This window comes from Myripristis murdjan, chromosome 21 (genome assembly GCF_902150065.1).
Source record: "Myripristis murdjan chromosome 21, fMyrMur1.1, whole genome shotgun sequence".
In the NCBI taxonomy this organism is placed as follows: Eukaryota; Metazoa; Chordata; class Actinopteri; order Holocentriformes; family Holocentridae; genus Myripristis; species Myripristis murdjan.
This window is the reverse complement of record NC_044000.1, coordinates 17,524,996-17,538,930: the sequence shown is the minus strand read 5'-3', so window position 1 is coordinate 17,538,930 and position 13,935 is coordinate 17,524,996. Positions and strand designations below refer to the sequence as shown.

Here is a 13,935-nt window from a genome sequence, read left to right as displayed (position 1 = left end):
GCCCTGGCCGCCAGCCTGACACCCGACACAAAGTAATCACAGATCACAGCGTTTAATCACTGAAACAAGCACTCCAGAGGACCCCACTGTCAATATCCCACTCTCTCATTATCTGTTTGGATTGCACATCCACACTGTCAGATAAACAGAGTGGAAAATTAAGATTAAAAATATGGTAATTTCATTTCAGGCAGCAGGCTCCTCTCACTGGCCCATTATGCTATTGATTACCTCTGAATTCAATTTCTCTTTTCAATGTAAACTTTAATCTATTCGCAACCCAACAATTCAACTCCCAAGGGGCTATTTGAGAGTAAGTAACCATTTAATATGACGCTGGCTGAAGATTCACTGGCTTTAATGAATTGTGTAAATCACTCAGCTTTAAAAGCAACTGATGGCCCCCAGTTCACGACCCAAATCTGGGCTCTAGTTAAATACTGCCATTTATACCAGGCTAAGTGTTTACTGACAGCCATCTCTGAATGTGGGATCATTGGCTCTGATTGTTGTCGGTGTGAAGGGGAGTTAAGCAGCTCTTCTTCTAATTGAGCTGGTGATGACAACATTATATTTTAATTAGGACTTAATTTTCACATTGTGCTTCTCAAACATTAAAATAATGAAGAGTAAATACCAAAAGCCATGAAGCAGAATTTTAAAAATCACTTGACGCCACATAGTAGTCACTGGGTTTTTTTCCCTTTACCACTTACCAATTTGTAGTATCATGGTTAGGACCAGTTGTAACCGCTGACCTGAGGCAAAACACAGCATTTAAATAACTGGATATGAGCAACAGCAGAGGGAAGTGGTTAGTGATTCAGAGTAATAAGAGCAGACAGTGCTGTATCAGCAAAATGAAGACATCAGTAAAATATTCAAGTAATATCGTTTTATTCGAGGAATTACATTCAAATGGTTTGCATGGCTCATTAATAACTAAAAGACAGTCTGAAACACTGAAATACTAGATAATAGTCACTACTGCAGCTTTAATAAACTCAAGCACTGGGATAAAACCAAACACTGAAGATACAGAGAATAAACACTGAATGACTGTGTAAATTAGAAAGCTACACATTTTCATTCTGCTGCATGAAGGCGGTGGTAAATTTCCTATTTTTGTTGCCATAATAAAAAAAAGTAATAGGGTTTCAAAAGCATGGGAGCCAATTGTTCTGTATGAACAGAATAACAGAATAAAAGATATAATACATTCATTTTTTTTCCAAATTAAAAAATCTCTTCAGCGACATTAAATCGACAGAGTCTACCACTTGCTCTTTGGTGTTAATATAACTGCAAGAGCAAGACGCTTCACATTTGACCTTTGCTAATGTCATTTCCTGACTAAGAACCGAGGTAGCAATATAAACATTGTGGTCAAAGTGCAAGAAGACCAATCAGTTATTACAGTGCATTTATAAAGGATCGATACTCTGATTAAGGCACAATAATTATTGAAAACATTGTTGTTGCCTCTCAGGTTCTTGTTTTCTTCAAGCATACTCCAGATACCTCAAAGAGATTCTCAGCGCTACAAAGTAATGTTTGTCTTGACTGGAATAATTTAAGTCACCAATAATTTATTGCACCAGGATAAACACATCCAATATCTCAACTCTTTCCAGCGCCAGTGCAGGATTAAAGCTACCCAGGAGGCCAGAACACACATACATAAACATAGCGGAGTGTAATCAATAAACAGCCATACAGTAATACGCTGCCAATAAAAGCACAACCTGCCTCAGACACTTGCCTCTTTTCTGTTACAAACCAAAGGGCTGTGCCAATCAAGGGTAGCACATACTACTACAGTGTGTCTACTGGGAGTCTAAAAGACATTTTACTATAAAAGACCGAGTGTGTTTGGTCACCTTTGATGGTAAGGGATTTGGTCAGTGGTGGCATGCACAAGGGTCACAGCAGCTCTCCACACTGTCAAAGTGACGTTTCGAAGATGACACAGCTGTCCTTGGCACGCTGCACGTCTGCCACTCGGCTTTTGTTCATGTAAACCTGGAAGGGTATCAGGGAAGCGGTGTCACAGAATACAAACACACAGTCTAATCTGAGCTAAGATCTGCTAAGGTCTGATTTATGACAGATCCCGAGCTGGGTGGAAGGATTTGTCACCCGCTGGAGCATGCAAAAGTGGCTTATTTAGTCTTGAAACAACTGTGAAATTCAGGGGAAAATGTATCTGAGATAATCACTAAAATTATCTAGAGGCTTCATTTTCTCTAACACTGGCTCCTAACCTGAGCAATTTGTAAATTGCCTCGGAAGATATCAATGTTTGTTCAAAATGTCCATAGAATGCTTGTTTTCCCTCATACAAAGAGGCGATGACAAACCAACAATTTCAAGAGCACAAAGTTCATGAAAGAGGAGGAAAACAAGTGAAAACAGTCTGGCCCCGACATCAGATATACTGCCTACTCTGGGCTTTTCATTCAGCGAGGACAAAGAAGCTGGAGGTTGGTATCAGATTATTTGATGTATTTAAACCTTGACTGACAACTATAGAAACTTCACACTCAGCCTGTGGACCATCTCTGTATTTAATAAGTGGTGCAAGACAGTTATGGATGTTGCAGTAATCTGATCTAAGGAGAGCACCCTACAATAAAGAAAGGAAACGTAAGGGCTTGAACAATGTCACTACCAATCCGCCAGTGTGCAGGGTAAGACGATACTAAATAATACCACAGTGTGCTGAGTCTTTGAAATCAGTATTTTACTCATTTCACTCTCTGGCTGAGAAGATACAGTTTTGCTGATAAATTTGTGCGAGGGACAGAGAGAAAATGAAATGATGCCTACTTTTTCTTATTTCACAAAGACCTGTTTGAAGTTGCAATACGGTATCTGTAGTCCCAGACAGATGCACATAAAATGAAATTGAACAATGAATAGCCGGCTCTTATCTGCTCAGTGTCTGAAGGGGAAATACATCACAAATGAATTTCACAGGGAAAAAATATGGACATTCTCTATTACAGTAATCCCCATAGAAAGTTTATCCCAAATCACGATGAAGTTAAACCCAATATTTCAAAATAGATATAGTGCAAAGAAAGCTGCTTTTCTAGAATCATCTCTAAAATGATCTCAAAATTACATTTTGGAAAAAAAAGATTATATGGAGAGCTTCTTTGATAAGATCAGAGGATGTAAATCTACAAAGGGGCAATTTCTCTCTTGAAATTAATGTTATGGTGTCGCAATGCTCCAAGTAGGCACTTTAAATTAAAATGGTAATCAAGCGTCTTTGCATTGTCAGGGTTATGCACATTTTATGTTGCTCAACTGTATATTTTGGAGGTGAGCAATAAGGTCTATAGTTAAAGGCAGAGTCAGAGATTAGTGTGCCAAGGCTGGACTACATTCAGTGACAGCACAGTCCCGGGACAAAGGAAGGTGTGGTCACCTGTTTGGCTGTGTGGAGCAGGGAGGCGGCCTCAGCTCTGCCTGTCTGTTGGACCATCTGGTAGAAGAGTCCATCCTGGTTCTGGAGCAGCACATATGGCTCATCATACTCTTGGATCCTGCCAGCATCCAGAACCTGCAATCACACACACTCAAAGCTGGGCGTGTGTGTGCCACCACCTGTATACTTTACTTCTTGAAAACTAACATTTCAGCGGTTTCACTGCTGAGCGATGCAGGCAGACAGTGCAAGGTGAAAGGGGAAACAGTAGTTCTCTGCACCTCTGAACCCTCCATTTTATGTGACTCATGCCAACAGCAAACATGGGTGACTGTTTCTGCTCGACAGTGCCATGGACAATGAGCATAGCATGTTGTGGAGTGTGAAAGTCTACTGCGCTGACACTGACAGACTGAAGATCAGTCATTTATCCGTGCATTTATCCAGGCATTTGAGCGGCTCAAGGGTGGCCCTCTGTCAAATCCAACAATCATACCTTCTCCACTCTCTAGAAAATTACCATAATTTCTCTGTCATCACATTCCATGTAAACCACACAAAGCAAAGTACCAATTCAAGGACTTCGGAAAAGTCTACAATTATATTACAGACAAATTTAAACAAGAAAAATCTCCTTACAATGGTGAGGAGTGCTTTGTAACAACTTAAGCCCAATTTTGGTGAGTGGTGAGCTTGAACAGAAGAATTCTGCAGCTGCTGTCATAATCGACAGTTTAGTAGCAGGATATTCAGATATTCAGTTTCAAAGCATTCAGTGCCAAAATATGGTACAGCTCAAGATTTGGATGAGGCAATTCAGGTGGGTCCCGACTCAGTTCTCCTGGACAGCGTAACAATCTGGGGGCATTTAACACAAGTGTAGGTGTGAAACGGTCCCTGCTGTGTGATACTTGGCTTTTCTCCTCTGTCCTCTCGGTGACCGCCCAACCACCAGGTCATGCCCTGTCCTCATAGACGGCAAACAAATGCTGCCACAAATGGCACTAATTGGCACCTCTGCAGGCAGTAGCAGGAAGAGGCCAAAGATCAAGTGGCATGGGGCTCAGGCTGGGGTACAGACAGAACGAGAGGAAGCGCTGTGAGGGAGGAATCAGCCCAGCTGCAGCAGAATAGGAGCAGTGAATTAAAACTCCAGAAACGTTGCGGAGTCAGGCTTTCACAATGAAAGATGCGTTTGCCAGCTCTGAACCACAGGTATGGTTCAGATGTTCAGTGTTATACAGTAGCCTGAATACAAGACAGGCACCTTGCACAGGCTATTTTACAGTGTATCGTGTATTCAGTACTAGAGCCAGGCTTGATTTGATGGGCCAATACCGATATTTGGCATTAAAAAAAAAACTTCAATAGAGATATATTGGCCAATACATTTTTACATACATAACAACACAATTGCTGCATGGAATCCTCAAATTTGGTAATCAAAAAGTTGTACTCATATGCACTGGAGGCTTGATATTTTAGAACTCAACACTAAATGTCCTATCTTAGCTTGTCCTATCCTCTCAACACAATCTGCTCAGTTATGATTTGCTGCTTTGTCAACACTATATACAAAGATTTGGAAACAAAGATTTGGAAACTAAACTAAAAATAAAAAAATAAAAAATAAAAATATTAATGATGACACTTATGCACTGTCTTGTTTTTATGTAATGGCCAACAGATACTGTTACATATGTGATAAGCTGATATTGGCCAATAATATAGGCCAGCCAACATATTACTTTGGCTCTGTTTAGGACAAAATGTCAAAGATCAATTTATTATCGATGATGGGAAATCAGTCTTCTGCTACATGGTCTGTGTTAGGCCATGTACCATGTTATGGCTGCCAGGACTGAATTGCTCCAGAAACTGGTTATTTGTTTTTGCACTGGTCTCTCCTCTGCTTTTCTGTGATCTTATTCTCTATAAGTATGAGTCTACTTTAAAGTTTATTCATAATAAGCTACTGATTGGGGTGCTTGAAAAACAATGGAAATCCACTGTGCCCTTACTTACCAGTATTCTGTCACAGTCAATGATAGTGTTGAGCCTGTGAGCAATGGTGAGGACTGTGCACTCTTTAAACTTGTCCCGGATCGTGTGCTGGATGAGGCTGTCAGTTCTAAGGGAGCGAGGGAACACAACACCTCAGCAGAAACAAAACTCTCTTCCTATAGACCCTTGGGCAGGGATTTTACTTGACACAAAACAATGACCAATCTTCAGCAAGGTATGTGCAGCTGTAGAGACATTTATACAGCAGAAGGTACCAGGAGACCTTTACTTCACAGAGATGCATTCACTTTATACTTTTTTGTAGTGCATCCTATCTGGTTTGATTCTACAGATTGTTATAACTGGTGTTGTGTTTGTCAATACTCTGAAAAACTATTCAAATGCCTACTGCAAGTGTATTCATTTTTGAAACTTAGTGGCTGTTTACAGTACAGTAGGGATGCTCATATAAGTCAACAGCTAAATGTAATCCTTTTACATAATCTTAAATTTACCATCAAGTACTGTGTTGCATCTCGTTATATTTTCCTGTGACTGACGGGTGTGACATTCTTCCATCTAATGTTACCAACGCTTGCTCTGTTCTTCACAGATTTGTCTGATTAAAGATTAATTTCTGTTTGAACTGCACTACATTGCCCAGAAAAGCAATTGTGCATCATAATACCGATATTAGGACTAGATTATGTATCTGTATTACATTGTTATAGTGATGATTTTGGATTTCTGATATCTTAATAAAGCCTTTTTTAAAGGCTGCATCACAGAAAAGGAATGCAATTTTCTGAAATTATTACACTGCTCTAGCTGTTCTGTTATTTGACTCTACCTGCTTGGTATTCATATCTAATGATTGTTTATTAAAAATCTCCAGGGTAAACATTTTATGAAAGCAGTAACAATCATCCTACAATATTGCCAGAATATTCAGCTGAAGATATTTAATTTTATTTAATTAAGTGATATTTAATTTTGTCCTAATTAGTATTAGACCAATGTGAAATGATTTTCATACAGAAATATTAGTGGTTAGCATCAGAGCAAACAATCCCATTTGGATTAAACAGGTTTACAGGCAACATGTTACACATGTAATGAACTGACCCAACATGGACATGGAACATTATCAATGGATGAAAGTGTCCCCTGACCTCGGGTCCACGTTGGCTGTGGCCTCATCGATGATAAGGATCCGGTTTTTCCGGAGGATGGCCCTGGCTAGACACACCAGTTGCCTTTGGCCCACACTGAAGTTAGAGCCCGACTCAGCCAGCACCGTCTCCAACTTATTGGGCAGCTCCTCCACCACGGCCTTCAGCTGCACCTGCAGAGAGGGAGAGCAGAGCCCCAACCCTTCATTACTCCTGCATAAAGGCTTCCTATGGGGATGTCTTTAAAGAGCCATCCAAACACACCCATTAACCGCCTGGCACAATGCAGGGCCAGGTCCACTGATGACCTTGGCCAGTGCTCTCTTGTGGCCAGCCTCTAGCTTTAATCCAGGCCACCAAACCCATTCAGAGACAGGACCAGGAGCTGGAGCCCTTCACTGTGGGGGGAGCCTTCATCCCGGTTGGCCTGACTGCCCAAACACATCTCCCCCAGCACTTTCAATGGTTCCCAGTTACAAGCCGCACATTGAGCTGGGCCCCACGGCCCTAATGGGATTTCCCCCCATGACTTGTGGCGAGCAGGGAGGCTGAATGGCAGCATTGTGCAGGGGGACAGAGGGATCCCCCCCTGGGCCGGCGAGGGGGAATCATTCAGAGCCACGCTGGAGTACCTCTTGGAGTGCATTCCACAGGTCCTCGTCTGTGTGCTGGCTGAAAGGGTCCAGATTCTTCCTCATGGTGCCCGTGAAGAGAACTGGGTCCTGGGGATAGATGGATATAGAAAGAGAAGGCCGTGGCCAGTTAAGATAATGACAAGGGGGAATATGTATGAAAGGGTTAAGACAGGCTTTATAGAGCGCCGCTAGGCTATGTGTGAGGGAAAGATGTTCACAAAGAGCTTGCTACACTCAGGAGCCCTATTCAACGCCCTGGCCCACTATGCTTCAATAAGTTGATCTTTTTACATGGAAAACCAGAGCTTGTGCTCCGGTGTTGGTTGGGAATAACTGAGCAGAGGTTGTCTGAACTTGGTATGTGAATATATAATGCAACACAAAAAGTGCCATCTGCCCATTGTTACCACACAAAGCACATATGTGTTTGCATTAAAATAATCTTTGTTTTAATAGCCAAAAGTCACAGCTTTAAACACACAAGCATCTGTGAAGAGCAGCTATCACATCAGTTGACTTCTTTCATGAAAGGATAGTCTCAGATCTCAGGCAGCTAAGATTCCCAAGATATGTATTTATGGTGAGCCACACACCTGTATCAAGGTTCAGCCACACAGCCATCTTTAAGAGAGTAAATAAAGCTCTTTATTACAGTGCAGTGGGAACTGTCTGCCAGTCCACAGGCACTGTTCCAGCATGCCGCTCTGTTTGCGGTAAACCTGATAAACAGAAGCAGGGCTACATCTCTTTGTGTCAGGTCAGATACTTATTCATAAATCCTCTTGCAATGTTGAAGTGATTTACTGAACGCTTACTGGGACTCTCCTAGGTGGTCATAAACAGACAGTCTCACCCCTCGTGGTACAATACAACTGCAGATACGGTTTTCATAGTATCATTTCCTCATTGTTTTATCAGTGAGCAAATACAGCAGGGCTTTCTTCTGGAACATAATACTGAATTTATGACACTTAAATGGGCATGATGACCATTTGAAAAAACATTAATGAGTGTGAATGGGAAGAGGGAGATAAAGCAGAGCAGCAAGCAACTGTCCACATCCGCAACTGTCAGGGATCAATTGTATCCTCGGCACAGACACGGCATTGTGATAAATCAAGCTTACTCAAGATATTAATCTGACCTCAAATCAAGATAGGAAATGTTCACCTGGCAACTGCAAGATTAGACCAGGAGTGTGAGTTAAGTACACAATGGTTGTAAAAGGCTGGGCATTATGTGTTTATGTTAAAGCAATACTGATCTATAAGAACAGACCTCCATGCCTTGATTGCTGCTTTCCTGCAGGACAGAGCATATGCAGCAGCAGCAATAGAGTGCAATCATGTGGATATACACATACAGAGGGCACACACACACACCTCAAACACAAAATCATGTCTCAACAGACCTTTAAGTCCGAAAACTCAGGACTAACTGTTCAATTTCCAACCGATTTTAACAGGAAAAATATTAAGCTTTCAGACTTCATCCCCGTTTCCAGCGCCTTAGAAAATTTTCCACCTCTTTACTTCCAATGAGCTTTTCCCTCTGTCACCAGAAGACCACCTTGTCATTAAGCCTGCTGAAGTCCCAATTCAAACTAGTTTTGTGACACACTTTAATTGAGGATTCAATGTTAGGTTGGAAAAACTGCTTTCAAGCACAGCTTTCCATAGACCGATTATGTGCTCCAACAATTCTAAGCCCTCTGTTTGCCACGGAATTCATTTTTACTAAGTCATTCCTGAGAATTCAATAGAATCTGAAATTGATCCTTTTTTAATGCCACATACTAATAAAAGTTTATCATAATCAAATCTGTGGGAGGAAAATAATCAAGCTCCTCACTGGCAATGTACAGAATACATATCAGAATCTGAAGATTCCACATCACAAGGTAAGGCAACAAGCATTTTATATTGAGATATTTCCCATTTGCTGAAATATCACTGTATCTCTGAGAATAAAAAAGGGCGTCCGGATGTATAAATGTGAATTCAATAGAGACCGCTCTCTTTCGACAAGTTTTTAAAACTAAGAGCATAGTACGGGGAAAAAAATCTTCTCTTCATAATATTGGTAATACTTCATATCATCCAAACACAATCCAGTGTGTACAGATGCTTTTCCAGTTGAAGTTGTACTAACTCCTAACCTGCCACTTCATGTAGCTATCCCCCCCTAGCAGAAAGAGTAAACAAAATCACATCAAACATACATCACACCCATCTCAAAACTAGTTTGGAATAAGAGTAAAACTTTATCTGAAGTCGTAGCAATGCCAGAAACCTATCAAATCCATAGAAAAGCATTAATGAAACTGTTTTTGGGCATCTTGGCTGCACCCAACGAAATGTTTGAGTCTTGGGCTAAGTGACGGTGTACAAGGGGACTCTAACTGTGAGGATGGGGGAGACTTCTCCTAAGCAGCTTTCCCATGTTTGGGGGGTAGAGGGCTAATCCTCTGTCAGGGATGGGGAACTGCTCTCTTCACAGTACAGGCCGTGGGAGTCTTCTCCCCTCCCTCCACTCTGCTGACACTCACCCGCAGGCTGGCATTTTCTTAATGCCGTATCAGTTTCAACAAGCGGAAATAAAGTTAAACTGTCTCAAGGCATCCGTTTGTCTCACTTTCAGAAATCCCCTGAGTGACGACTGTAATTCTCCTCACTCGTTTTAGCTTTTAAAAAGACAGGCGTATAAAAAAGAAGGCCAAAGCGTGAAGGTTTCTGTTACCAGCGTTCATCTGACGGTGACTGTGCAGCATGATTGGGAATGGCAGAAATACAGAACCTTACAGAAGATGTCAAAGCAGAAGTCAACCAGTTTTGTAAAGACAAGTAGTGCATCGCAGTATTAAGAGTATAGCATACAATCATCCTGAAAGTCTACAGTAACACCTCATCTTCAATATCTAAGACTTTTGGAGTTTTTTTTTTTTTTTTTTTTTTTTTTTCTCATTCCATCAAGTTGTAGCCTTTGGTTACTGCATACCATTTTAATGTTAAGACACAGAAGCCGTAAATGGTTATTCTAAAAGGATACCTGTGGAATGATAGACATTTTCTGACGCAGGGTGTGCAGACCAATCTCCGAGGTCAGAAAACCATCAATGGTTATTCGTCCTTCAGGCTCTGCCAACCGGAACAAGGCAGAGATGAGGGAGCTTTTACCAGCACCAGTGCGTCCAACAATGCCAACCTATGGTAAAGAGACAAGATATATTTTTATGTGCTTTACCAAATTCCACCAGTTATGACACAATCATGAAAAAGAAAATTAAAAAATGCCCTTTAAAGCTTTTATCCAGAACACAGAATGTAAATAAAACACATAGATATTGATGGATATGATTCTACAACTAAATATCTATTCTAAAGCATGTAAAATGTATCCAGTTTTGCACAGCCGCAGCCCCAAGACTTGAAATTATAGTGGAAAATATGCTTGACAGAAGGTCAGCATTTGTTTAACATTTATTTGATGTGTTTCAAACTTCATCAGAGGTCGCAGACATAAATGTTTAGCAAGAAAAGCTCCATCAGGTGAACCTGCCTTAATACAATGCTGGTCATATTTGAAGTGTATTATTTTGTTTGGGAATTTTGGACATGCTGATGACTCAAGACTTAAGAATTTGGAATTAAATTCTGCTATATTTTATGGAAACATTATGTCATTGTGAAACACAACATAAATAATTATAATCAAGGTGAAATTTCAAATACATAAACAGAGGCTAACCCACTTTTTATTTTCATTTTTACTCTCTGATGTCATTGACTGACCCAAACACTGCTAATTCTTTCCTTCCTTCTGTTTCCCCACTATGTTTTGTCCAGTTTTTTCTAGTGTACACACTGCGACCTTTGTATATCAAATCCCCTGAAATGGGTTATCATAAAAAGTGCATTTCAATGAATGGACACAGTTCCCAGTCCAGCTGAGACCCCCAACTGTCCTCTCTGGCACAGCTGCAGTTGTTGCATTAAAACTAATCAAATGCCCTCAATGCAGACAAAAAATACAAAGAAGTAACTATATTCGATTAGGAAACCATATTGTACAATCGCTGTTTATCTAAAAGCACGAGCAGGGAGCATTGCTGATTTTGGTTTGGAAAGTCTTTGGGTTAAGTGATGCGTTCCTACCAAGACACCTCACTCTGCGCTAAGTGTAGGTCTGTGGTACTGAGGTGGGTGTGTTTTTATATGATTATGGATGTGATTGTGATGAGGGATGGAGTAAGAACGACCTTGCAAGTGGTAGGTGCAGGTCTCCCTGTGAAAAGGGTCTCAGGGGGACTGTCAGGATGCACAAAGCCTTTCACCCCCATGGCATGCAGCGGAGAACCCTCCCATGGGCTGTCAGAGCCGGGGCCTCTCCACTTATCAACCCATCCATTGTGAAATCAGCCGCCCTGGCCAACCGTAGCCATGCAAAATACACCCCCTGCATTAAACACAATTTCAATCATCCTCATCCATCTCCCTCTGCCTGCCTCTCTCTTTCCTCTCACCTCTCCCTCTGCTTCTCCTCTCTCTTACAGTGAATAAACAGTTGTCACCGTCAGGTAACTCAAAATGCAAATGGGAACAAATGGATCCACTTGAACAGTCTTAATTACATGATATGTATTCCATGAATCACAAATGGTATAGTCCTGGAGATTCAGCAGCACAATATGGTGTCCCTTTAATAATTGATTTGGAAATAATGCCACATAAGAAAGAACAGCTTCACACCTTCTACACAAGCTGCATATCAACCAAAGTCATGGGCTGTGCACACCAGTAAGCATGGATAACTGGGAATAAGGAGGAGAACCTTCTCTCTGGATGTGAAGACAGCAGACAGGTTCGTCAGGACCAGAGGCCCAGCAGCGCTGTAAGAGAAGCTGACTCGGTCAAAGGTGATGGAACCATGTTTGGGCCAATCACACGGAGGTTCTTTGTCCGTCTCCCAAGGTGCTTCACTGTCCAGCTCGGTGTACTCAACCACTCTCTCCACTGAAGTCATCTGCAAAATTTAAGATGACAGATGCTACAAATGCTACAATGTTGCAATATACAACACATCTTAAAAATACCTAAAATATCCTGTTTTCTCTTACCCTTACTTGAGTATCTTACTATGTAAGCAGTGTTACCCCTACTCATGTTATTACAATATTTCCAAAATGAATAAATGAATGCCAAATCCTCTCTAGCTAGGCTACCTGGGCCTTTCTATATATGATTAAGGTTAGATTGGGGTGCAGAGTACCACTGTATCCGGTTCACACTTAAAGGAATAGTTTGGAATTTCTGACATCTATTCTTATTTAATACTCACCAATGATGACTCACCTATGATTTTGTCAATCAGTGGATAAAATTTTGACAAAAGTCAGTATTTTACCTCACACTGTGCAGGCAGACTACACAGTGTGGATGCAAATAGGGTCAAACGTCATTCAGCTCCAAAAGCACTACCTCAGGCCAACAGGATGCCACGGCAGTGTGTAGCGGTGAATCAGAGCTGCTACGTCATATCACTAAATCCTGTGCTGTTTGCTGGACCAATGTTCTCTACTGAAGTTGCTGCATGAGACAAATTGGGAATTGGGAAACCTTTTTTGTTTCTTGACATGGATAGTTGACATACAGCGAGGGAAGACAATCCATTTGAATTTCATTTGAATGGGTGTTCAAATGGACCTATTTCCATTTGAAGACAGTTCAAATAATTGTTCTTGTCCAGAGGTAACAGGTTTCCAAATTCCATGGTGTCCTTAAATGTATCACACAGTCCTTTTGGAGCTGATTGAAGTGTGGCCCAGGGGCTGCCTGTCCAGTACAAGGCAAAGCATCAACTTCAGTGAAAAAAGAGAGAATAAAAATAGATCACAAAAAATCCAGACTTCCCTTTTAAGGATCCCATTCTTATCAAGAGGCTATGCAGTGGTTTCAGATATGTTGTTTAGTCAAATTAAAAGGAGTCATCCAGGTTTTTGGACAAGACATTGGTCAGCAGTAGCCTTAGTACAAATTTCATTTCCTTCATTTTTTAACTCAAATCATTCATGTTAAAATTAAGCACAGCTCCTGAGCAAAAAATATGTATGAAAAGAGGTTCTCTTTGAAATATGTGACATGGTGATGTTGTGTATTCCCTCTGGGAGTGATAGTGCTTGAACTGGGAATACAATACATATTCATTGGCATGTTTTACCCATTTCACATGTCTGATCATATCTCCTGGCATTACATGGCCAAACTGAACTCACAGTTTGCTTGCCAAAAATAGGGAATTCAATCCTGAATCACTCTTTGAGACATTTTCAGAGAAGAAATCTGAAATGGGAAAGTGATGTCGAACCAAATCTAAACTGCATATTAAGTTCCAGCAATACCAATAATTACCCACAAAAATTACTAACTGATATGTCTGATAAATCCATGGAAATATGTGTTCACTCTCACCATGTTCTCCACCTCTGCACTCTGTCTGACACCCCACTGGAACATGCCTGTGAGTGTCATCGCATAAGACAGAGCAAGACCCACCGCACCCGACTCCAGGCCTGTGATATTAGGAAACAAATAAACATACATTCACACATTAATTGGTTTATTTTCACAGCTTCAAGAATGGATGTCATAGATCAATAATGTATTGCACAAGTGTAGAGTATAGTAGAGTA

General features: G+C 41.0%; 1 protein-coding gene across 3 annotated transcripts in view; it reads right to left on the bottom strand.

Annotated features, from left to right (window-relative positions):
• Nucleotides 1-880: 880 nt before the first annotated feature.
• Nucleotides 881-13,935, bottom strand: part of LOC115379575 (multidrug resistance-associated protein 4-like) — a 36,891-nt gene continuing 23,836 nt past the window's right edge. Inside the window, exons 25-32 of one of the 3 annotated variants that reach the window (XM_030080291.1) lie at nucleotides 13,715-13,815; nucleotides 12,078-12,269; nucleotides 10,296-10,451; nucleotides 7,245-7,334; nucleotides 6,613-6,785; nucleotides 5,462-5,567; nucleotides 3,437-3,571; nucleotides 881-2,022 (exon numbers count right to left, since the gene is read on the bottom strand). In XM_030080291.1, coding sequence (XP_029936151.1) covers nucleotides 1,945-2,022; nucleotides 3,437-3,571; nucleotides 5,462-5,567; nucleotides 6,613-6,785; nucleotides 7,245-7,334; nucleotides 10,296-10,451; nucleotides 12,078-12,269; nucleotides 13,715-13,815 — 1,031 coding nt within the window. In that variant the 3' untranslated portion in view covers nucleotides 881-1,944. Of the gene's footprint in view, nucleotides 2,023-3,436; nucleotides 3,572-5,461; nucleotides 5,568-6,565; nucleotides 6,786-7,244; nucleotides 7,335-10,295; nucleotides 10,452-11,995; nucleotides 12,270-13,714; nucleotides 13,816-13,935 lie in introns of those variants that run through there. The other 2 variants (XM_030080292.1, XM_030080293.1) reach the window with 2 other exon arrangements.